Source organism: Bufo gargarizans, chromosome 1, assembly GCF_014858855.1.
Source record: "Bufo gargarizans isolate SCDJY-AF-19 chromosome 1, ASM1485885v1, whole genome shotgun sequence".
NCBI classification, from domain to species: Eukaryota; Metazoa; Chordata; class Amphibia; order Anura; family Bufonidae; genus Bufo; species Bufo gargarizans.
The window spans coordinates 268,066,235-268,092,944 of record NC_058080.1 but is presented as its reverse complement, the minus strand read 5'-3'; the positions used below and the strand labels follow the sequence as shown (position 1 = coordinate 268,092,944).

General features: G+C 40.3%; 1 protein-coding gene across 3 annotated transcripts in view; it reads left to right on the top strand.

Moving 5' to 3' along the window:
* The window catches only part of NPFFR2 (neuropeptide FF receptor 2), a 359,549-nt gene that overhangs the window by 226,122 nt on the left and 106,717 nt on the right, over positions 1-26,710 (top strand). For all 3 annotated transcript variants that reach the window (XM_044277078.1, XM_044277072.1, XM_044277087.1), the window contains exon 2: positions 2,797-3,125. In XM_044277078.1, coding sequence (XP_044133013.1) covers positions 2,804-3,125 — 322 coding nt within the window. In that variant the 5' untranslated portion in view covers positions 2,797-2,803. The remainder of the gene's footprint in view (positions 1-2,796; positions 3,126-26,710) is intronic.

Below are 26,710 nucleotides of genomic sequence, written 5' to 3'. Positions count from 1 at the left end.
TTTTTGGGACCTATATTGGCCTACAGTAAAATTGTTATCCACTGACCGCTTAAAATACCTCCAGCCACAAAATCACTTGTTCTTTTCTGTCAGATGAATGCCTAATTTTGGGGGGCTAAACTCCACTGGCCTACAATAAATTTGTTATTCAGTGACTGCCTAATAAACCTCAAGCCACATAATCACTTTTTTTTTTCTGTCCGGTGAATGCCTAATTTGTGTGGCCTGTACTGGCCTACAGTAAAATTGTTATCCACTGACCGCCTAATATACCTCCAGCCACATAATCACTTGTTCCTTTCTGTCAGGTGAATGCCTAATTTATGGGGCCTGTATTCCACTGCTCTACAGTGAATTTGTTATTCAGTGAACGCCTAATGTACCTCCAGCCACATAATCACTTGTTCTTTTCTGTCAGACGAATGCCTAATTTTGGGGGCCTGTACTCCACTGGCCTACAGTAAATTTGTTATTCAGTGACTGCCTAATGAACCTCCAGCCACATAATCACTTTTTCTTTTCTGTCAGGTGAATGCCTAATTTTTGGGACCTATATTGGCCTACAGTAAAATTGTTATCCACTGACCGCTTAATATACGTCCAGCCACATAATCACTTGTTCTTTTCTGTCAAGTGAATGCCTAATTTTTGGGGCCTGTACCCCACTGGCCTACCGTAAAATTGTTTTTCAGCGACCACCTAATGTACCTCCAGCCACATAATCATTTGTTCTTTTCTGTCAGGTGGATGCCTAAATTTTGGGGGCCTGTACTCCACTGGTCTACAATCAAAATGTTATTTAGTGACTGCCTAATGTACCTCCAGACACATAATCACTTGTTCTTTTCTGTCAGTTGAATGCCTAATTTTTGGGAACTATATTGGCCTACAGTAAAATTGTTATCCACTGACCATCTAACATACCTCCAGCCACATAATCACTTGTTCTTTTCTGTCAGGTGAATGCCTAATTTATGGGGCATGTACTCCACTGCTCTACAGTGAATTTGTTATTCAGTGACCACCTAATGTACTTCCAGCCAGCCACATAATCATTTGTCCTTTTCTGTCTTATGGATGCCTACTTTTTGGGGGCCTGTACTCCACTGGTCTACAGTAAAATTGTTATTCAGTGACTGCCTAATATTCCTCCAGCAACCTAATCACTTGTTCTTATCTGTCAGGTGAATGCTTAATTTTTGGGGCCTGTACTGACCTATGATAAAATTGTTATCCACTGACAGTCAAATAAACTTCAAGCCACATAATCACTTGTACTAATCTGTCAGGTGAATGCCTAATTTATGGGGCCTGTACTCCACAGTAAAATTATTATTCAGTGACTGCCTAATGTACATCCAGCCACATAATCACTAGTTATTTTCTGTCAGGTGAATTCCTAATTTTTATGACCTGTACTCCCGTGGCCTAAAATAAAAATCTTCTAGGCTCCAGCAGGGCACATTTTTAAGAGTTTCCCTTTAAGACATATAAAAATGGCCCCTGATTAAAATACATATTTTTTGTGGAAATGTTTGCCATTGATCCCCCCTGGTATGTCACTGTCCATGTTGTGGAACTATTTGTGCATTTCTAGTAAGTATTTGTTGGCTGCAAATATGACCTGAAGGTTTTTCAGGTTCTCCTGCCATTAAAGTGAATGGGGCCCGCCGCGAATGCGCGGTTAGCGAAAATTTGTTTGCGAACACACGTTTGCGAAATGTCACAGCCGATGTTCATCCATCACTAATCACCACTATAATATCTTTTAATCTGTTAGGCAAGAGAATGTTGCCTAACTGCTTTCACAATGTTACCTTCCTGTCTTTGATATGCTAACAAAGGACACACTGACCAAATGGCTTCTGAGCATACTGATAGCTCAATCGGCGAATATCACTGAATAATCTTAGTATATTCTGTATGCAATTATTAGGTATATGTAGTGTGGTCATCGGACTGAGGGTCTGTCTGGGAACCATATTTTCCTGTAACACACCCACTCAGGGTAAATGATGCACAAGCACATTTGTGGTGCTTTTTGTGTTTCATATCTGAGAATCTTGGGTACAAAAAACATTTTTACAGCAAAGAAGGCATATGGACAATCACAATACGTTAGTAAATGCCTTCTATTAACTTTGTCTACATGATACATGCCATTGGCTGAAGTGAGACAACCTATTTAAGGGTGCCTAATGCCCACTCGTATCAGCAGTGTACTGACACATTTGTGGATGAATCATGTGGAAAGCATATTTGGGTATTTTTTTACCATTATGTGTATAGTCAGCATTACGCTCGTGTTCTTTCATTGAAGTCAATTGATTACTAGAGAAAATAAACAGTATTCCTGAAAACTATATTTTTACATGCCTTTCCAGCATTTGGTTATCAAAGTTAACAATTGTTGATTAAGTAGTTTACAAATGTATAAAAATATATATGCAGTCATAATCTACATAATGTCAATTTTGATAACAACATGCCTTTCTAGTATGTAAGTTTAATATCCAATTTTTTTGTTGCCTTTCGCTCTGCAGCACACAGTAGTAGTGTTCCAATTAGCTGTGTCATTATAAAAGGCAATAAAATGATCAAACTGCTAAATATAGGCATTACTGTTATAATGGGATGCGAGTCTGAATTTTTACCAGGGAAAAATTTCTATTATTCAGTAAGTACTTAAAAAAAAAAAAGGTTCAGTTTTCATATTCTTAGCAGTTCTATAATGTAAAAAATGCATAAAATATGGGGATTTTGATTGTAACCGATTATGTTCTCTTTATCTTTAAGGTTTACCATGAATGAAAAGATGGACATGAACATATCTTTGATATGGACTTCCAAGAAAGCCATCAACAGGATCCAGACTAATGCAGATGAAAATATAACTTATGTGGATTTCTATCTTCATCGATCCTCTGTAGCAGCAGTGTTCATTATCTCATACTTGCTCATCTTTATCTTCTGCATGCTTGGCAATGGAGTCGTGTGCTTCATTGTTCTCAGCAGCAAGCATATGAGAACAGTTACTAATCTCTTCATCTTAAATCTTGCGGTCAGTGATCTGCTAGTTGGGATCTTCTGCATGCCCACAACCTTACTAGATAACATCATTGCAGGTAATTTTATTGTATTGTACTGAAAACTAAAGTTTGGTGTTAAAAAGATGAGAATTTCCCAAATTTCCAATAATCATCAATTCATTATTATGTTATACAGTCATGCAAAAATAAAGTACGTTGTTGAATTCAATGGTTTTACATATAACATCTGGGTTGACGTGATGACGTAGTCATGCTACATTGCGCCTCCCTCCTCCTCCTCCAATTGCCATGCTGTGTAACCTACGCGCTACCCTGAACAACCTGAGGGTCTCACCGCTTCCAACCCTTGGTGCAAGTGTAAGCCGTGTACCGGGGTGGGCTCCCCAGAATAAAGCAAAGTCACAGACAAGGAAAGAGACACTGACACCAGCTTAATATGCAAGAACAGAAAACTTTACTTAAACAACAAGTAATAACATAAGCATCACCAAAGCAATACAAACATGCATAGAAAAATTATATCCCGGACCCACAGTAAATGTCCCTGCCCAATGGACAGGCCTAGCCGATGGCGGACACAGCAGAGCCTGTAAGTCGTGCTGTGCCGCTACAGAGAACACCCTTAGCCGGTGGCAAACACAGCAGAGCCTGCAAGTCAATAACTGTGCTGCAGTCCAGTACAGTACAGCCTAGCAAAATGATATAAATCCTAACTGACTAACTAATGCTAGGCCTAGGCTAGTCTCTGTAACTTCAGGCGCCACACAATATATTGCAATTAGTAACCAGGTGTACTGACCTGTGTCAATTCTGGTCCCGAGGATGCAGCCTACCAGAGATGGCCACCAACTTCTCAGCAACCGTGCAACCTTGCTTGATGGTGAGGCCTTCTGTCCACACACTGGACTGGTCTTCCTGGGACAACCTCTCTTTCAAAAGAGCTGGATACAGAAAGGATATTACAGCCACTCTCCTTCTTCTGAGTGTCCATTAACTGCTGGACATCTGCAAGCCAGGATAGATTCGGATTCAGTTTCTCACAGCACAATCCTTCCACCATGCCAGATCAGCACACTTCCTGGTTCACTCACAGGCAGCAGCATGAGTCATTATCTGTTTTGCATATTCAAATCTCAGAGTGTGCTGGCTGTAGCTGCAAAACAGTGGCCTCTAGTGCCCGGAATTCCAAATGACAGTTTAAGTACAGACATTATGCAGAAATAGCTGTTTCACAATCTCACACAAGTCCGGATCTCCTCATCACCCTCCCCGTCTCTGTGCCGTGACTGCCCGCTTCTATCTGACGTTCCCTGGAGGGCTCCTGTCTCCGATCCCTGCCTGCTGTCTTTTGCCTCTCTGCTCTTTGCTCCTCCACCTTCTCGTTCTCCGCTCCTTTCCGTCCCAGGATCGAGGTTTGAAGAGACGCTGCTCTGTGTCCTCCCTGGTTAGTTTGTTTGCTCCACCCTCCCTTTTGTTTCCTTGTGTATATCCTCCAACTCTCTTGTGTTTGCTTCATCATACCAAAGGTCTGCTTAATTCGATTTTCTTCTGAATATATTATTGGACTGGTACTGGTTGTACTTTGGGTGAACTATTTGTATTAACAATTTTATTCCCCTTTTTTTCTTTTTTTGCTTTTTACCACAGCAAGTTTTGAGATTTGCATTCTGGTAATTAATATAAGAAAGAAGAGAAGTAGACAGGGAAAGGGGAAAAAATAAGGGGGAAAAATTGAAAGAGGAAACGAGAAAAAAAAGGAAGAAAAGAGGGAGGAGAAAGGAGAGAAAAGCGAAAGGGAAAAAGAAAAAGGGAGGAAAGGGAGAGGAGAATAATAAGTTAAAAAAAGGGGAGAGAAGGAAAAAAATGGTCCCTAAAAAAGGGGTTCTGTTGAGTATACATCTGTCAAAATTCTCCAAAGGTTGTAACTACTAGAGCGGGACAAAAAGGGTCACATGATTTGGATGTAGAAAAAAAAGGCGGATCTAGAATGGAAGACGTATCAGATCATTACATTCACGAGTTGGGGGCGGAGAGAGATGATGTAAATGTCTTGTCCAAAGATGGATCCTTACCACTGAATGAAGTCTTGGGCGCGGTTAAAAATAACTGGAGTGTTTATAAAAGACATCTCAACTCAACTTGGGGTAATTCAGACCAATGTGGTTCTGATAAAAGATGATGTCTCCAAAATACGGGACAGAGTAACTACCATAAGAAAAAAAGGGTGGAGGTCCTGGAGAAGGAAGTTAAAATGCTTAACATGGAAATCCCCATGTTGAGATCTGAGGGTAACACCTTAAAAAAAGGTGGATCTGGAAGACAGGTCTAGGCGATGTAATGTGAAAATTGTGGGCCTACCTGAAGGCATGGAAGGGGATAATCCTGGTGATATGATACACAATTTCATTCTGGAGAGGTTTGGAAGGGAGCATTTCTCTCCATTATTTTTTTGGGAATGGGCCCGTCGGGTTCCAGGGGGTATACCAACTACTGGAAGGTACCCACGGACACTTCTTGTGAAAATACTTGTTTCATGAGATAGGGAAATGATCTTGAGAAGGGCAAGGAAGTGCCCCCCTATTCTATACAATGGAAATAAATTGTCCTTTTTCCAAATTTTTCTAAGGATATTCAGGAAAATAGACATAGCTATACCGAGGTTAAGAGACTACTCAGTGAAAAGAACATTAAATATTAATTTGTCTATCCAGCGAAATTGTGGATAATCTTTAATAGTGGGACTCACTTTTTTGGTACTCCTGACCTTGAGGTAGCCTGGCTTGATCAGAATAACATCTGATCCATTTTGTATTTTTCCATTGCGGTGGGTGGGAGGGAAAAGGAGGAGAGGTGGTCTCAGTTGAGAGATCTGTCGTAAGATGTGGCGGATCAAGAGCGGGAAGGGTGGGGGTGGGGTGGCGGTGAGGTATGTAGTTTGTGGGGTGGGTTGAAATGTGCCTCCCAGGTTGGGGGGCAGAGGTAGGAAATGTCATTTTGTTTTTTCTTTTTTTTGGGGCTGATTGATGTTGGTTAGAATCCTAAACTGGAATGTTCGGGGTCTTAGTGATAAATTTAAAAGTCAGACAGTTTCTGATCAGGGTACGGAGACATCTTCCAGCGATTGTCAGCTTAGTGGAGACCCACTTTACTGAGGGGGAGATGCCTTGACTCGTTGGGGTTTGGGCCGTGCAGACCTATCATTCCACTTTTACCAGTTATTCAAAAGGAGTAACAGTATTAATTCACAAAGAAATTGATTTTGTCTGCCGGGCCTCCTACATCTATAAGCAGGGGAGATTTGTTTACCTTTATGGAAACTTATCTGGGAAACTATGCATTTTGGCTTTTATTTATTATTTCTCTCCTCTTTATCTTTATGTACTGTAGGAAGGTACAAGGGGTCATCATTGATGGTAGGTATGTGTCACCGAGGTTCCTGGCCTTGATGAAGTAAGAGCCGTTATTTTCATGTGTCAGCGGCAGCTAATGCTGATTTACACATTTGCTATTTTGTATGACTGTAAATGGCTCATCTGAAATGACTCTTATTGGGAGTAGTCAAAGTGCTGGGTGGGTGACTACTCCCCACGTTCCAGGCCGGGTTTTGACAGCACCTGGCTATCCTTAAAAAGGCAGCTAGGCTCAGCAGCAGAGAACGCCCTGTGTGTTGTGATCTCAGCCCTCTGCTGGGCTGAAAAGCTGAGACCCGTGTGTTGGGAGAGCAGGCCACCTAAAGCCTGCATTTAGACTGCTGGAGGCAGAACCGCCGACAAGGTGACATTTTTTGTTATGCATGAACTTTCTACTCGGTGTAAACAAACACCAACCCTGAAAAGAGTGTTTTTTGTTTGACCTTATGTGTGAATGAACACGGACATTTGAATTACAAACTTGTACTTTGCCTCTGTACTGCACCCGCTTATCCCAACTACCAGAGCGAATCCTCACAGTACTTAAATGTTTACTAACTTTTATGGATCAGTGGCCTAAATGCCCTTTCATTTTGACAGGGGACTTTAATTGTGTTATTGATCCAGAAAAGGATAGGGTTTCAATGGAGAGAGACACGTATATACCACATCAAGGGTCTCCTTTGTCTCGTTTGGACTCTGGCTTTTGTGGATATATGGGGATAGTTAGGGAAGGGGAAGCAAGCATCTTCCTGTGTTAGTAAATCTGGGAGGTCGATTTCTAGGATAGATTTAGCCCTGATAAAAAAAACTATTTGAAATATATAAAGTGTATGAAATATGAGGCTAGGTCTTTATCCGAACATTTACCTCTCTCCATTGAGTTATGTATGGTGGATGATAAATACAGTGTTAGACCTCCATTTAGATTGAACCATCAATGGATTTTTATAATGGACAACCATGATAGAATTATTTTAGGATAGTAATTATAACTCAGCAAGGACCCATTTGGTATGGAATGTATTTAAGGTCTTTATGAGGGGGGGGGGGGTGTTTATTAGTAATATTTCCAATTTAAGAACAAGCTATTCTAAAAGAGAGACTTGCAAGAAGCAGCGGCTGCCAGTATGGATGAGTTTTCCAGTAAGAACACAGAACAAACTAGGGAAACTATGCAGAGGACAAGTCGGGCCTTTTCTGACTTACTTCTGGATAAGGCCCAGGAAAGGCTTTTTTTTAGGGGACAAAAATGTTTTTCTGAATTAGGTCGCCCAGGGAAAATGCTAGCTAGGGTGATCTCTAATCAGGATCCAAAAAAAAGAGATAGTTAGCATTCATTCTTCTGAAGGCGCAATTATTCAAGATCAGAAATGCATTAAATAGGCATTCGTGAAATATTTTCTGGAACTATATAAATCAGAAAATAGTGCTTCAGATTGATTCATATTTGGATTCTATCTCTCTTCCAGTCCTTAAAGATATCCAAAGAGAGTCCCTTGATGCGGACCTCTCCTTGCAAGACTTAGAGACCACTTTTTAAAGCTTGTGTGGGAAACTCTTCTCCAGGATCTGATGGACTCCCATATGAATTTTATTGTAAATATAGGGAGGTTGTTTTTCTGAAGGAATTTATTTAGGCAATAGAGGACGGTAGTCTTCCGGAATCAATGACAGAGGCGGTAGATCATGGGTTCATATTGGCCGATTTCATTACTTAATACAGATGTTAAGCTTCTCTCAAGGATTCTTACTATTAGGTTGTCTAAAGTTATTTAATCTATTATACATCCTAATCAAAATGGGTTTATTCCTAATAAGGGTACTCATTATAATTTGCACCGCCTTATTGCCAATATTCAGTCCTCCCAGAGGTTCTCTTGCTCCATCCTGTCTTTGGATTCCTCTAAGGCCTTTGACAGAGTGGAGATTCCTCTGGAGTGTGTTAGAGAAGATGGGATTTGACATTAAGTTCATAAATATGGTTAAAGGGACACTGACAGGCACAATAAGCATATTTAGGTATATATATATCACAGTACAGGTCTTATAAAGTGTATTAAAATCATCTAAGTATCCCCCCTGTCCACCTTATAAATACAGCAAACCGAAGTTTTATAACCTGGCTGAACCATCTTCAATCTGCCCAAGGGGCTGCGTTTCATCTCCACTTGCGCCCAGCCAGCCGCCCCCAACTGCCGTTTTGAAGCGCCGCCCAGCTCATCAATATTCACATCGCTGGGCGGCTACTACTGTCCCCGACTTCACACAAGATCCGGCGCATGCCCAATACAATCCTATGGGCATCGGCCTCCGTCTCATGACGGATTTTTTAAATTTGTATTTATTTTAGTTTAGGTCAATAAAAGAGCTCTGGAGGGCACAGACTTTTTTTTTACTTTCAACTGTAAGTGGGGCATCCACAGGCAGAGCTGATCAGGGTCTCCTTAGACCCTGCAGCTCTGCCCCTGCCCCTGATCCAGACCCCCCTTGCCGGAGAGGAAGCAGCTCTGACGCATCCTTTTCCCTCCACTGTGCGCTCCTTCAGCGATCTCCTGCCAGCACAGGAGAAGGCAGAAGCGGTAATAAACCGCTCCTGTCTTCTCCTCAGGGTCCACGCTGAGTCTTTCAGCTGGGACCTGACCTGCTCCTGCTAAAGCAGGCCAGCGCTGGGATTAAAGCGCTACCAGCACGTGTATATACGTGCTAGCTGCACAGGCATGTGCAGATAGCACGTGCAGTACAGACCAAAAGTTTGGACACATCTTCTCATTCAAAGAGTTTTCTTTATATTCATAACAAAAAAGTGTGAAACAACTGAAAATATGTCATATTCTAGGTTCTTCAAAGTAGCCACCTTTTGCTTTGATTACTGCTTTGCACACTCTTGGCATCCTCTTGATGAGCTTCAAGAGGTAGTCACCTACAATGGTTTTCACTTCACAGATGTGCCCTGTCAGGTTTAATAAGTAGGATTTCTTGCCTTATAAATGGGGTTGGGACCATCAGTTACGTTGTGGAGAAGTCAGAGGGATACACAGCTGATAGTCCTACTGAATAGACTGTTAGAATTTGTATTATGGCAAGAAAAAAGCAGCTAAGTAAAGAAAAATGAGCGGCCATCATTACTTTAGAAATGAAGGTCAGTTAGTCCGAAAGATTGGGAAAACTTTGAAAGTGTCCCCAAGTGCAGTCACAAAAACCATCAAGCGCTACAAAGAAACTGGCTCACATGCGGACCGCCCCAGGAAAGGAAGACCAAGAGTCACCTGTGGAGGATAAGTTCATCCGAGTCACCAGCCTCAGAAATCGCAGGTTAACAGCAGCTCAGATTAGAGACCAGGTCAATGCCACACAGATTTCTAGCAGCAGAATAACTGTTAAGAGGAGACTGTGTGAATCAGGCCTTCATGGTAGAATATCTGCTAGGAAACCACTGCTAAGGACAGGCAACAAGCAGAAGAGACTTGTTTGGGCTAAAGAACACAGGGAATGGACATTAGACCAGTGGAAATCTGTGCTTTGGTCTGATGAGTCCAAATTTGAGATCTTTGGTTCCAACCACCGTGTCTTTGTGCGACGCAGAAAAGGTGAACGGATGGACTCTACATGCCTGGTTCCCACCGTGAAGCATAGAGGAGGAGGTGTGATGGTGTAGGGGTGCTTTGCTGGTGACACTGTTGGGGATTTATTCAAAATTGAAGGCATACTGAACCAGCATGGCTACCACAGCATCTTGCAGCGGCATGCTATTCCATCCGGTTTGCGTTTAGTTGGACCATCATTAATTTTTCAACAGGACGATGACCCCAAACCTACCTCCAGGCTGTGTAAGGGCTATTTGACCATGAAGGAGAGTGCTGCGCCACAGTCACCGGACCTGAACCCAATCAAGATGGTTTGGGGTGAGCTGGACCGCAGAGTGAAGGCGAAAGGGCCAACAAGTGTTAAGCATCTCTGGGAACTCCTTCAAGACTGTTGCAAGATCATTTCAGGTGACTACCTCTTGAAGCTCATCAAGAAAATGCCAAGAGTGTGCAAAGCAGTAATCAAAGCAAAAGGTGGCTACTTTGAAGAACCTAGAATATGACATATTTTCAGTTGTTTCACACTTTTTTGTTATGTATATAATTCCACATGTGTTAATTCATAGTTTTGATGCCTTCAGTGTGAATCTACAATTTTGATAGTCATGAAAATAAATAAAACTATTTGAATGAGAAGGTGTGTCCAAACTTTTGGTCTGTACTGTATATAGCCATATGGCAGTCGGAAGGGGTTAAAGCATGATTTTTTAATGTACACTCTCCTGGGCAAAAGCCAGGGAGAAGGGCTTGCCCAATGATTTAATTGGATGATTGGGATAATATACTGGTGAACGTGGGATTAGTTTTTCATAATTTGAATCATATATCAGTTCAATTTAATATTTTACACAGAATTTATATTACACTTTTATGGCTTAATAAATGGGGTTTTAGAAAGACTTCTAACTGCCCATGGTGTGATTCACCTGAGGCCGATCATTTATATGTTTTGGACTTGTACAGAACTAAAAGAATACTGCGAGGCAATACATAATTATACTACCCAAAAATTGAAAGTGGCAATTCCATTTATGGTAGAATCTTGGATCTTGAGGGATCTTTTCAAGCTTAGGTATGAAAATATCTCATGTAAACAAAGAGGATAAATGGTTTAAGGTATTGGGAGAATGGAATTTTTTATTTTTCCTGCCTCAACCTCTCACTATCCCTGTTCCTTGTATTTTGTCGGGGGGTGGGCGACGCATCGCAAAGGGGTATCGGGGGATAAGCTTTAAGTAATAGGAAATAATAATTATGATGGTTTATTTTGTATGGAAATATTATTGCTTAATAAAAGGATGGGAAAAAAAAGAACCTTACACATTGCATTGGCAACTTTGAATTTCTCTAGAAGTGCTCACATTTATATTCACAAAATGGAGACCACTCCAGCAGATACTTTATGTTGCTGTATTTCTGTCTCAAGGAGCACTGTTACTTGCATCTGTAGTCTGTCATTGGTTTTACTACCATGGTACAAAATTTTATATATTTATTTAAATTATTTTATTTTTAATAATATTGAAGTCATTAATTTGAGCTAAGGTAAGGGTAGACATACCTATATGCTATTTCTGATGATCAGAAAAGGTTTGACATCAGGAAGTATCACATCAGTAGCACAGCAGGTTTCATCAATCATACATGTCATTGAGACCTCCCACTGTGTATGGAGAGGATGAACAAGATTGCAGCACTATTTTCTTTTGTCTAAAATGCTCAAATATATAGAAAATATATATATAATGATTGTAGATGGAGCACAATTCTTAGAGCATTTTTGAACTTAAACTATAACGTTTAGCAATTCAAATTGAGAGCTCAATACTAAATGTATCAAATATGAATGACTATACATGATTCTTTATAGTTCCAATACTAATATGAATTTTTGTATAAATGACAAAATGCTTTCTGTGTAAGCCTTTTGTAAGATACCATGTGGAGAAATATTAAATGTTTTCTCTCAAAATAAAAAAAATGGTTTTACATATAATACAATAAATAAATAAATCTGGGCATTGGTCTTTCATTTAGGTAAACACAAACTCATATGACAAAATACACTAGAGAAGAGCAAATCAGTTGTAAACTAATTGGATTTGTTATGAATTTCACAAAAACTCATCCATCAAACAAATCGAAGATGTTTGATTTGTTTTGGACGAATTGCATAAAACAGTGGCATTTTATTGTGCATATTGGCAGGAAATACCGTGAGGGAGTAGTGATGAGCAACATAGGCAATATTTGTTTTTGCAATATTTCGCAAATTTATGGCCTAATATTCGCCATGAATTCGCGATCTCCCGTCATTATTTTCTTGATTGCAAAAATCGGCAATGTAATTTTCGTGTATTGCACACGCAATACAGGCGTGGCTCACTTTTGCTACATTTGTCAAGCTGCTAGAAGTTACCTTAGACTGGAGAAAATGGTTGGCAGCAACTTTCATGACTGTGAGGAAGAACTCCTGATCACTGCATGGCAGAACAATAGCTTTACATGCAGATAGATACGCGATTGCACAAATCGCCACTAATGATGCGCATATTTTTGGTGCAATACATGCAACTTCACATGTTATCAGGTCTGAGTAGATATTACTGATTGGTGCACTAAGTATTGTTGTGACATCACAGCACTATGTCTGTAGCATGTACGTAACACATATGTGTGCACAGTCATTCCTATCACACTACCTAACACCCTGCACCCTATCTATATTATATATATATATATGAGCTATCTAATGTAAATGGATAAGGATCCAAATGAGTCTGTAAAGCACAGAGCACAGCAATGACACTGCTGTCTCTCAAAACTGCCAAAAACTGCAGAAAATGGCTGCTATGGATTTTCTTATATAGTAAAGGGGTAGGTTGCTAGGGATGTTGCTAAGGTCTCACAAAGATTTTGCAGCCTTCTCATTAGCCTGCAAGCAAAAAGGGAGGTTACTGATGAATTCTTTTTTTTACGATTACGAATATATAGCACTGTATTCTAAATTTTCGTGAATTCTCAAAGTGCCGATATTCGCAATAACAATTTGCAATTAGAATATTCTCGCTCAGTACTATGAGGGAGGAAGAAGATGGATCATCACATGACACTGAAAGAAACGTAGGGCGAGGGCTTGCCCTGATTGGCTCAGAGACTGAAAGACAGCCTGGATTAACCAATCAGGGGCAGAACTGAGGAAGGTCCTTTGCTAAAAACATCATAGAACAGCATTTTGTATACAGCTTCTGACCTGGAAGGATGTATTATGTCAGTGTCTGACAAAATCTATTACAGACAAAAGCAAATAATATAGTGTGACACTATAGGAAGAGAACAGGGAGATATAATTTGGTAGATTTTAGGGAGATCAAAAAGAGCTTTTGCGAAAGTTTTGAGAGCGTGAGGAACTGGGAGCTAATTCTGCATTACAAAATCCCCTTCATAAGAGACAAATTTTTCCTGTATATGAACAGAGAGACAGATATTTTAGAGAAAAAAAATAACATTCTGTTATTAAACGTTTTGCATATTGCTGGACAATAACAGGTAGTTACAACAAAAGCATTGTACTGTAATGTCACCATGTTATTAAATGTGTAGTAGTAGTAGTAGTAGTAGTAGTAGTAGTAGTAGTAGTAGTAGTAGTAGTAGTAGAATAAGTAGTAGTAGTCCACAATTCTCCCTGGCTTCTGATAGGCAGCACATTATTATTGAAGACAAAGAGGATGAGATTGTGAACTGGATGGCTCACTCCTCCTCTCTGTTATAGCAGGATGATGTAGAGGTAATCTCTGTATCTGACATTGTGCCTTGAAACCAGGAGTCACAGCATTCATCCTGCTCCTTCTCCTTGAAACCCCCCAAAAGCCTTTAAATTGCATAATCTCTTCACTGCGCCCTGTTAGCTGGGTGCCTTCTTTTCTCCTAAGAAGAGGCAACAAAACCCTATGTGCTGTGGAAGATACTCAAGATAGTCTCCCTGTTGATGATGAGTTAGAACAGTCAGCATTTGGACTGCCATGAGGAGGAGGTTTAAGCAGAGGCACGGAGACCCCATGCATAGCTGTGTTGGACATGGTAGTGGTGGAACCTGTAGCCATGTTGGTGGCAGTAGAGACAGTGGAAGTGACAGTGGCACTTGGGACAAATACAGAAAAAGGTATTCCATGGGGGGGGATCAAGGAGCCCATAACAACATATCACAGTCTGATAAAAGTGATGTGGAAGGTGAAGATGATGATAACTATGATTGTGTGTTGGACAGGACCTGGGGTGCTGAGGAGGAAGTAACATCAGAGAAGGAGAGTGGGGTAAGTGGCAGCAATAAAGAGCAGAGGGAACATATAGCCAGGTGGGCGGGGAGAGCCAGGAGCTCATGAATATGAGGACTCTTTCAGCCTGTGCTCCAGCTCTTTAGCACAAGATTTTAGCAAAATGGCTGGTCCAACATAGTGACCCAGCATTTTCCTAAGGGGACCTGTCACCAGTTTATGTTGCCCTTAGTTACTAATAAACTGGTGACAGATTCCCTTTAAAAGGAGGTGGGGAGAGAAATTGTAAAAAAAGAGATAATAAAAAGTAAAAAAAAAGTGTCATATACCAATTTTCAGACCAATTGGAGCAACTTTGATTAGTTTAGAATTGATTTGGTCATAATTTTTCTATAAATTTAACGAATTGGGCACAAACAAATTTCAAGAAGTTTCTCATCTCTAGACAACATATGACAAATTATACCATGTCATCATTTATCAAAAACTAGGCCAAAATTAAGTACCATCAATGTTAATTGATGATCAGCAATACTCACAACCTCTGTAAAAGCAGAAGTCTTGGCAGTTGCTGATCTGGATGGAGCATTCAGGTTTCTGTTAACATAATGTCAGGAGGAGAAGGAAAGCTGTTAGTAATGATCTTAGAGAAGCAATCTGTGAAAGGTTATAAATAGAGATGAGCAAATAGATTATGCACGATTCGGATACATTATGAACTTCACAAAATGAAATCCAAAGTTTTGGTGATTTGTATATGATATTCGTTTCAAGAAAAAACAGCTGTGCAATAACCCTTTTTACCCAAAAAATTAATAAATAAAAAACTGTTTTAATTTATCTACTATTTGTAATTGGGCATTTCAGCGCATTTCAGTGCATCCATATATCTGTTTCAGTTAACACATTGTATTACTTTAAGATAATGTGCAGTTACAGTAAATGCATTTTACCGTAATAACTACAAAGCGGATTCCCAAAAAGTTGGGACACTAAACAAATTGTGAATAAAAACTGAATACAATGATGTGGAGATGGCAAATGTCAATATTTTATTTGTAATAGAACGTAGATGACAGATCTAACGTTTAATCCGAGTAAATGTATCATTTTAAAGGAAAAATACGTTGATTCAAAATTTCATGGTGTCAACAAATCCCAAAAAAGTTGGGACAAGTAGCAATAAGAGGCTGGAAAAAGTCAATTTGAGCATAACGAAGAGCTGGAAGACCAATTAACACTAATTAGTTCAATTGGCAACATGATTGGGTATAAAAAAAGCTTCTCAGAGTGGCAGTGTCTCTCAGAAGCCAAGATGGGTAGAGGATCACCAATTCCCACAATGTTGGGCAGAAAGATAGTGGAGCAATATCAGAAAGGTGTTACCCAGCGAAAAATTGCAAAGACTTTGCATCTATCATCATCAACTGTGCATAACATCATCCGAAGATTCAGATAATCTGGAACAATCTCTGTGCGTAAGGGTCAAGGCCGTAAAACCATACTGGATGCCCGTGATCTCCGGACCCTTAAACGACACTGCACCACAAACAGGAATGCTACTGTAAAGGAAATCACAGAATGGGCTCAGGAATACTTCCAGAAACCATTGTCAGTGAACACAATCCACTATGCCATCCGCCGTTGCCAGCTGAAACTCTACAGTGCAAAGAAGAAGCCATTTCTAAGCAAGATCCACAAGCTCAGGCGTTTTCACTGGGCCAGGGATCATTTAAAATGGAGTGTGGCAAAATGGAAGACTGTTCTGTGGTCAGACAAGTCACGATTCGAAGTTATTTTTGGAAATCTGGGACGCCATGTCATCCGGACCAAAGAGGACAAGGACAACCCAAGTTGTTATCAACGCTCAGTTCAGAAGCCTGCATCTCTGATGGTATGGGGTTGCATGAATGTGTGTGGCATGGGCAGCTTGCATGTCTGGAAAGGCACCATCAATGCAGAAAAATATATTTAGGTTCTAGAACAACATATGCTCCCATCCAGACGTCATCTCTTTCAGGGAAGACCCTGCATTTTTCAACAAGATAATGCCAGACCACATTCTGCATCAATAACAACATCAGGGCTGCGTAGGAGAAGGATCCGGGTACTGAAATGGCCAGTCTGCAGTCCAGATCTTTCACCTATAGAGAACATTTGGCGCATCATAAAGAGGAAGGTGCAACAAAGAAGGCCCAAGACAATTGAACAGTTAGAGGCCTGTATTAGACAAGAATGGGAGAGCATTCCTATTTCTAAACTTGAGAAACTGGTCTCCTCAGTCCCCAGACGTCTGTTGAGTGTTTTAAAAAGAAGGGGAGATGCCACACAGTGGTGAAAATGGCCTTGTCCCAACTTTTTGGGGATTTGTTGACACCATGAAATTCTGATTCAACATATTTTTCCCTTAAAATGGTACATTTTCTCAGTTTAAACTTTTGTTCCGTGATTTATGTTCTATTCTGAATAAAATATTAGAAGTTGGCACCTCCACATCATTGCATTCAGTTTTTATTCACGATTTGTATAGTGTCCCAACTTTTTGGGAATCTGGTTTGAACATTAGTATACCTGTGTTAATCAACATGTATTACTCTAAAAGGCATCTGTCAGCAGATTTTACCTATGAAGCTTGCTGTCTTGTTGCATGTGCGCTTGGCAGCTGAAGACATCTACATTGGTCCCATGTTCACATTGTATATCGGCTCTGCTTGGTATCGCAGCTCAGCCCCATTCACTTCTATGTGAGAAAGTATGTACTCTACTTCTATGTGTCAGATAAAGTAGCTCCACAGCCTTCCCTAGGCTGAGTGAGGAAATGTTTATCAGAGACATAGAGACCGGGGGCAATGTAGTGGGACTGGGGGAGGAATGGAAGGAGGGACTAGAACAGTTCAGAAGGAAAGGTGTAGGTGTAGCCTGACTAATAAAACTGGGGAGCTGGAATTAGTGATGTGTGACATAGTGGGAATAACTAAGACATGGCTGGATGATAGCTATGACTGGGCAGTTAATGTACAAGGTTATAGTCTGTTTAGAAAGGATCATCAAATCCGGAGAGGAGGAGGGGTTTGCCTCTATGTAAAGTCTTGTCTAAAGCCCACACTCCACGAAGATATAAGTGAGGGACATGAACATGTGGTGTCACTGTGGGTAGAGATACATGGAGCTAAAAACAATAATAAATTACTAATAGGAGTTTACTATAAACCACCTAATATACCAGAGTCCACAGAAAATCTACTACTAAATGAGATTGACAAGGTGGCAAATCATAATGAGGTGGTTATTATGGGGGACTTCAACTACCCAGATATAGACTGGGAAACTGAAACTTGTATATCTCATAAGGGAAACAGGTTCTTGGCAATAACCAAAGACAATTACCTCTCCCAACTGGTTCAGGACCCGACTAGAGGGACGGCCATACTGGACTTAGCATTAACAAATAGGCCTAACAGAACAACAGACGTGCAGGTTGGGGGACACCTGGGAAATAGCGACCATAAAGTAATAACCTTCCAATTATCATTCAAAGGAGTGTTTATACAGGGAGGAACAAAAATACCAAACTTAAAAAAAGCTAAATTTAGCTAACTAAGCGAGGCCATAAGTCCTCAAAAATTAAAATACAGCCACAAAATGGGATATCTTTAAAAAACATCCTAAAATCTCATTGTGAGAGGTACATACCGTATGGGAATAAAAGGTTAAGGAACAAAAAGAAACCAATGTGGATAAACAGAACTGTAAAGAAAGCAATAAATGACAAAAAGAGAGCATATAAATCATTAAAACAGGAGTGTAGCACGGAAGCACTGAAAAACTATAGGGAAAAAAAATAGAACATGTAAAAAACAAATAAAAGCAGCCAAACTAGAGACCGAGAGATTAATTGCCAAAGAGAGTAAAACTGACCCTAAAATGTTCTTCAATTATATAAATGTTAAAAAGTATAAATCTGAAGCTGTCAGCCCTTTAAAGAGTAATGAGGGGGGAGTCGCAGAGAGCGACGAGGAGAAAGCAAAGCTGTTAAATATTTTTTTTCTCCAATGTATTTACTGAGGAAAATGAACTGTCAGATGACATGCAGAATGTAAAAATAAATTCCCTATTAAAAGTGTCCTGTCTGACCCAGGAAGAAGTACATCAGCGACTTAAAAAGATTAAAATGGACAAATCGCCAGGACCGGATGGCATACACCCCCGTATCCTAAGGGAATTAAGTAATGTCATAGCCAGACCCTTATGTCTGATATTTGCAGACTCTATACTGACAGGGAATGTCCCACAGGATTGGCGCATGGCAAATGTGGTGCCAATATTCAAAAAGGGTCCAAAAACAGAGCCTGGAAACTATAGGCCGGTAAGTTTAACATCTGTTGTGGGTAAACTGTTTGATGGTTTTCTGAGAGATGCTATCTTAGAGCATCTCAACGAAAATAAGCAAATAACGCCATATCAGCATGGCTTTGTGAGGGATCGGTCATGCCAAACTAATTTAATCAGTTTCTATGAGGAGGTAAGTTCTAGACTTGACAGCGGCAAATCAATGGATATCATATATCTGGACTTCTCCAAAGCATTTGACACTGTACCACATAAAAGGTTAGCATATAAAATGAGAATGCTCGGACTGTGAGAAAACGTCTGTATGTGGGTAAGTAACTGGCTCAAAGATAGAAAACAGAGGGTGGTTATTAACGGTACACACTCAGCTTGGGTCACTGTCACTAGTGGGGTACCTCAGGGGTCAGTATTGGGCCCTATTCTCTTCAATATATTTATTAATGATCTTGTAGAAGGCTTGCATAGTAATGTATACATTTTCACAGATGACACTAAACTGTGTAAAGTAATTTACACTGAAGAGGACAGTATACTACTACAGATCTGGATAGATTGGAGACTTGGGCAGATAAGTGGCAGATGAGGTTTAACACTGACGAATGTAAAGTTATGCACATGGGAAGGAATAATGCAAGTCACCCGTACATACTAAATGGTAAAACACTCGGTAACACTGACATGGAAAAAGATCTAGGAATTTTAATAAACTGCAAACTAAGCTGCAAAAACCAGTGTCAGGCAGCTGCTGCCAAGGCCAATAAGATAATGGGTTGCATCAGAAGGGGCATAGATGCCTGTGATAAGAACATTGTCCTACCACTTTACAAATTGCTAGTCAGACCACACATAGAGTACTGTATACAGTTCTGGGCTCCTGTAAACAAGGCAGACATAGCAGAGCAGGAGAAGTTCCAGAGGAGGGCAACTAAAGTAATAACTGGAATGGGGCAACTACAGTACCCTGAAAGATTATCAAAATTAGGGCTATTCAATTTAAAAAAAAGACGACTGAGGGGAGATCTAATTAATATGTATAAATATATCAGGGGTCAGTACAGAGATCTATCTCATCATCTATTTATCCCCAGGACTATGACTGTGATGAGGGGACATCCTCTGCGTCTGGAGGAAAGAAGGTTTGTACACAAACATAGAAAAGGATTCTTTACGGTAAGAGCAGTGAGACTATGGAACTCTCTGCCTGAGGAGGTGGTGATGGTGAGTACAATAAAGGAATTCAAGAGGGGCCTGGATGTATTTCTGGAGTGTAATAATATTACAGGCTATAGCTTCTAGAGAGGGGTCGTTGATCCAGGGAGGTATTCTGATTGCCTGACTGGAGTCGGGAAGGAATTTTTTATTCCCCTAAAGTGGGGAAAATTTGCTTCTACCTCACAGTTTTCATTTTTGCCTTCCTCTGGATCAACTTGCAGGATAACAGGCCGAACTGGATGGACAAATGTATTTTTTCGGCCTTATGTACTATGTTACTTTGGTCATATGACCTGGGTACAGATCAGCCCCATAGAACTAAATCAGGCTGAGCTGCGATACCAAGCAAAGCCGCTAAACAATGTATAGCGCTGTGCTTGGTGAGCACAGAGGAGGCCGTAGTGCTCACAGGAGAGTCGGTGCCTTCTCAAACAGCTGATCGCTGGGGGTCCTGGGTGTCGGACCCCCACCGATCAGATACTGATGACCTATCCAGAGGATAGGTCATCAGTATTTAAATATCAGGAAACCCTTTTTAGTAACTCTCTGACAGCTTTTTAGTCCTAGGAGTGATGTTTCCTGGATGAGGTTTTTCTCCAGGCCTACTTTGCAGAAGCTGTAACAAACATCTTGCCTGTAGCTTCTCTCAGCTAACACTCACTAACCAGGGGGTGGGCTAGGTCAATCACCCAGGTAACTTAACCAGGTCTGCCAGTTAACTACTTGTTGTTCATACATTTTCATTAGGTTTACAAAGAAATAAGTGCTATAATAGTAAAACAGAACATTTAACTCAGTAACATTAAATTAACTCTTTGAGCAATAATTAACCTTTTGCAGGGGTCTACTGGGGCACTGCACTCCTCCTTGTTACCCTAGAAAAATCTTTCAGTTGCGTCATCTCGGTCTACACTGGCCCCTCCCAAATTGGAAGACCTATCACAGTCTAATAAAAGTGGCATGGTGAGGACAATGATGACGACTGTGTGTTGGACAGGACCTAGGACCCATCTGCCCTTGTTAAAGAGGACATTTCATGGGTCCAGACTTTATAAACTTAGTATCAGGGTATGTAGGGCATACAGCGGAGATATAATAGCACTTACAATTGTCTCTGGGCGCCGCTCCGTTTGCCCGCTGTGGCTCCCATTAAATTTTCCTGCCCTGTATGATAATTTTCGCATCGGAACAGGGAAGAGGAGACTGCCCTGTTTCTCAATGGGTGTCTCCTTCTCCCTGGCTGTGAGCTGTACAATCACAGTGGATAGCGTCACAGCCAGGGAGACGGTGAGTTTTTTTTTTCTCACTGGCTGTGACGCTCTCCACTGCGATTGGACAGCTCACAGCCAGGGAGAAAGAGACGCCCATTGAGAAACAGGGCAGTCTCCTCCTCCCTGTTCAGATGCGAAAATTAGCATACAGGGCAGGAGAATTTAATAGGGTCCACAGCGGGTGAAAGGAGTGGCACCCAGAAAAAATAGTAAGTGCTATTAGATCCCCACTGTATGCCCTACATACCCTGATACTTAGTTTATAAAGTCTGGACCCATGAAAGGTCCTCTTTAAGGCATCATTTTTAGAATGCTTGTTGAGGACAAGACACAATTTTTTCTTTAATAACACTGTGTGTGTCTAAACACCATCTGCTCCTAATAAGGGACATTTTTTTTAAATGTTTTTAAGCCATATATGTGCTAAAACACATTATATTTTTAAACACGTTGTTTGGCAACACTGTCAACCGTGCATTTACCCATAGCTATGTATGTCAGTGTCACTATTACATTATTTGCTATTGCTGTCATTATGTAAAAGAACTTAAAGGAACGGGGGTGGATCAAAAATGAAAAATATAAAATAAAAATAAGAAAATAGCAGAGAAAGATAAGATAGGAGTAAATATGAGTCATAGGAGACCTCAAAGTGTCATATGCCAAATTTCAGGGCAATTTGAGCACTTTTGATTCCAGTAGAATCAGTTCTGACATGAATAAAAATTTCAAGAAGTTTGCTCATCTACGGTTCATTTCCAAATAATTTGAAGTCCATCATTCTACAGTGAGAAAGATACAGGCCTCAGATAGCATGTTAAATATTTAAGCCTATGTACAATTAGAAAACAACCTAATAAATATGGCTTGTTTGGAAGGTTTACTGGGAGAAAACCTCTTCTTTCTAAAAACATCATGGCAACACGGTTTAAAGCTATAGTCAGCACCAAAATATGTGGGATAGCATGCCATCCCAACAATGTATCTCAACACCACCTTTAAGCTATAGAAGGTTTGCACACAGTTAACCTAAGCCAGCGCAATAAGCTAGAGTGATAACACACCAGGTATGACCTTTGTGCCTCAATCTGCACCAGAAATATGCCTAATATAGGCATATTTCTGTTTGATAAATGACCCCATTGTTTCCAGAACCATCTGATGATACCCAACTATACATTTCATCTCGTAACATCACCCCTGCTGTACTACAGTCCACCATTGACTGTCTGTCCACTGTCTCTTACATCATGTCTATCTGAAACTGAATATTTCTAAAACTGAACTTCTGCTGTTTCCTCCATCTACTAAACTACCTAAATCTGATATCTCCAACTCAGTGTCCAGCTCTACAATCACGCCTAGGCAGCATTCCTGCTGTCTTGGTGTTATGTTTGACATTGATTTTTCATTCACCCCCTATATTCAGTCTCTTGCAAGTTTATACCACCTGTACCTCAAAAACATCTCTGTATCCACCACACTCCATTCCCTCAGAAGAACTACAAATATTGGCTGTTGACTGGCTCATGCAGACTTAGATCTACCCCCTATTGTGTTTTAAGATGGCTGAATCATTGCACAAATCAAGCACTTGTTACCTTTTGTCTCACCCCTATCTCCTCATAAGCTCTCATGAGCAGGGCCCTCATTCCTCTTGTATTAATTGTTGACTTGTTTGTTGCAATCTTATTTATACAGCAACTCTGGTTGGACTAGTGTACTTAAAACCCCTGAGTGTGAAGTAATTTAGTGGGTAATTACAGTAAATCTGCAGAATTTTTGAGTACCCTACTCCAAAGTTCCAACGCGTTTCCCCATCAGGCAATGGTTCATCAGGGGACAATGTGAAATGCCATACATAAAACAGTGGTGTACAATACACATTAAAAAAACATAACGTATTTTTCGCCCCATAAGATGCACTTTCCCCCCCCAAAAAATAATCCATTATGGAAGCGCTTCATTAGTACCGGAGGACCAGGAAGCGGTGAAGGCTCTGTACTCACCGCTTCCTGGTCCTAGTCTTGGCTATCGGCTGTGCAGGGCAGCGCACAGCGTGAGGGTGCTCTGTGATACACAGCCGACAGCAGGATGAAGAGGATCGTGATGGTGAGGAGCTGTGGTGTCAAGGAGCAGGAGAGGTGCGTTTTTTTTTTATATTTTTCTATTTGCACTGGGGGCTGATGGCTGACATATAAGTGTTGATAAATGGGGCTGATGGCTGACATATGGGGGCTGATGGCTGACATATGGGGGCTTATATATGGGGCTGATGGCTAAATATATGGAGATGATGGCTGAATATATGGGGCTGATGGCTGACATATAGGGGCAGATGGCTGACATATAGGGGCTGATGGCTGACATATGGAAGCTGATAGATGGCTGAAGGTTGAGGGGTTGATCTGAGGCACCGGGGGTCTGATCTGAGATCTGATTGACATTGGGGGTCTGATTGGGGCTGTAAGCTGAGGTCTGATTGACTTTGGGGGTCTGATTGCTGGTTTGATCTGAGGTGTAATGGAAACAATTTTTTTCTTATTGTTCTCATCTAAAACCTAGGTGTGTCTTATGGGTCAGTGCGTCTTATAGGGCGAAAAATACATTATATGAACAAAGTACATAAACCTAAATATAGAATGCCTGTATTGATCTTACAGGATATCAAGAATCAGGTGATTCAGAAAAAGTCCATTGGGGTTGTGTTGAAGAAGGTGAAGAAGGAAGTGGCGTACTTTGTGCATGTCTTAGATGTACCGTCGTCCGTCGATATGCAATATAAGATGCATTTTTATGGTATATTGAGATTTCTATCTCTCATTGCCACAATCCAGTTGATGAATAAATATGATCATCACTAAAGGCATACTGGGAGAGAGAGGGCAAAATAAAAGCCAAAAACTAGTCTAGAACTTAAATTAATACATATGTACTGTAGGTTGGAAATTCCAGGATGGACAGATTTAGGTAAAATGCACACGATCAGGATTCATGTGCAGAGAATCCGCACTGAAATCCGCAGGTGTTCGCAGGCAAATCTGTGCGGTCAATCCTCATCAATTGATGCAGATTTGCATGCGGATTTGGTGCAGATTTTCTGCATGCGGATTTTACTAAGTGAATGAAAATCTGGTCAGCAAAAATAAAATAAATTGACATGCTGCGCCGCACCTGCACCGCAGGTCAAAATCCACATCGTGTGCATTGAGAATTTCAAATTCTCATAGAATACAATGTACATAACCTATGGTGCGGATTTTTCCACACGCAAATCCGTGCGGAAAATCCACATGCAATCCTGATCGTCGGCATTTACCCTCACAGTAACAAAGATCACAAGGTAGGCCATAAGGGTCCTAGGACACCCACTGTGGAAAACTAGTCCATCTCTTTTTGTAGACTGTAAAGGAGTATTGATAATTTTCAGAGCATTAACATTTATTTCAGCTGCCATATTTTGAAACTGTGAATATTTAAAAATACCTTAAACATTAATTTTAGAGTGATACAGTTCCTCTATTGTGGGCATGCACTAATTTGCACAAAGAATAAACAATGCTGGTTTGGACTTTGGAGCTATGCCTTTTTGCTATCGTAACAGAGTATAAATGTCCTGCAGTTTAAGTGGTGAACGATGGGGACTCCCATTTATGTAAACATGCTGGTGATTCCCCGACAATTGAGCAGACACTCATTTGTCAGGTGTTTCCATCTTTCGTATGGCAACAGAAATCTGCGTTTGTTTGCAACACAGCACACTATGTAATCAGGGGATGTGCTGCTATCAGAATTCATACTGAATAGAGGATGAACTATCACAGTAACCATATAAAAAGAAGCACAGAAAAATGACCCCCGAATGAGCCCCGAATGACTTGCATATCATTGACCTGCACTTGTTTGGGGCTGAAATTACCCTTTGTAAAAGGACCCTTTGGCTCAATTTAATCTATTGCATCTATCTGTAAAGCATAGTTATATGCAATGAAAATTCAAATATCAGGCTTTAAAGAGTTAATCATGACATTGATGAAGTGGCAGCTGGATACAGCTGATGCTGTTAGTCAAGAAGAGAGGGTGAGATGGGTGTTATCAGCACAAATATAGTAATTAAATCCAAACCTGCTGACTGAAAGAAGTGTAAAATAAGAACAGGAAATAAAGGAAATAAACAGATCAGTTCATTGGTTGAAAAATCTGAATGAGATTCAAGATCTACCATAATTAATGTTCTAATTGATCGAGGAGAATTGAATTGATGACATAGATTACAATGGTTTTGAGATAAATGCATACTTATGTGACCCCTTTAAAGGAGTATTTCCATCTCAGAAATTGATGGCATATCGTTAGTATATGTCATCAATAGTGATGAGCGGCAGGTCCCATATTCGAATTTGAGATATTTCACGAATATTGGCTAGAATAGTCGTTTCATTTTCGCGAATATTCATATTCGAGATTATTTTTGCGATTACGATTAATCTAAAATGTAAAAATAGCGTAATGCAAAGTTGATAAAAAAATAATATATAGCAGTAAATATAGTGCTATATATTCGTTTTAAGAATATTCAACATATTCTAAAACAAGAATATATAGCAATATAGCGAATATTCGAGAAAATACAAACAGAGCAATGTTTTTTTAATAGTGTAGATTTTTTCCAAATCTGAAGTTCAGGAGAGAAAAAAAAATAAGACTATAAAAAAAAAGATTATAGCACTATATTAGCTAAATTGCTCTATATTTGTATTTAGCGAATATTCGCTATACTGCTATATATTCTTGTTTTAGAATATGACGAATATTCTAAAAAACAAATATATAGCAATATAGCGAATATATTAGTTTTTTTAGAATATTCGCCTTTTTTCCCCCCTAATCTGTAAAGTTGTTAGCATACTCCTCCCCGACAAGCGTCCCCGTCACCATGGGAAAGCCTGTGGGTTAGAATATACTATCGGATCTGAGTTATCCCTGCAATCGTGAAAACTCAGATCCAATGGTATGGAAAAGAAGATGGGTTACTGGTGGCTCACCTGACTAATACAATGTATAGGTGCTCTAGATTTGACTGATTCACCCACTCAGGAAAGGAGAGTATACAATAAAAATGTGGAAAACCGGCACTCTTCACTTAGAGAGCAATATCGACGAATTAGTAGGTAAAAATATGTATTTATTCCATATAAAAGTCAATAATAAAGAGCAGTGATGGCCAGTTTGCAGTGTTCGCCGACAAACACATGCGATCTGCCATCTTTATTCCCAAGTCCGTCGATGCAGAGGTAAGTCCTTACCTGTGCCTGCGCCGCGAGCCGGTCTGAAACACATGCAGTCACCGGGAGCAAGCAGTTCCGAGAACAGCCTTCATCGGGACTTACCTCTGCATCGCCGGACTTGGAAATAAAGATGGCAGATCACATGTGTTCGTCGGCGAACACTGTGAACTGGCCATCACTAATAAAGAGTATACTTTAAAAAGAGGGGGGTAAGGGAGGATCATAAAAATACAATGTATAAAACTAGTACATGGAGTTAGTACATGGT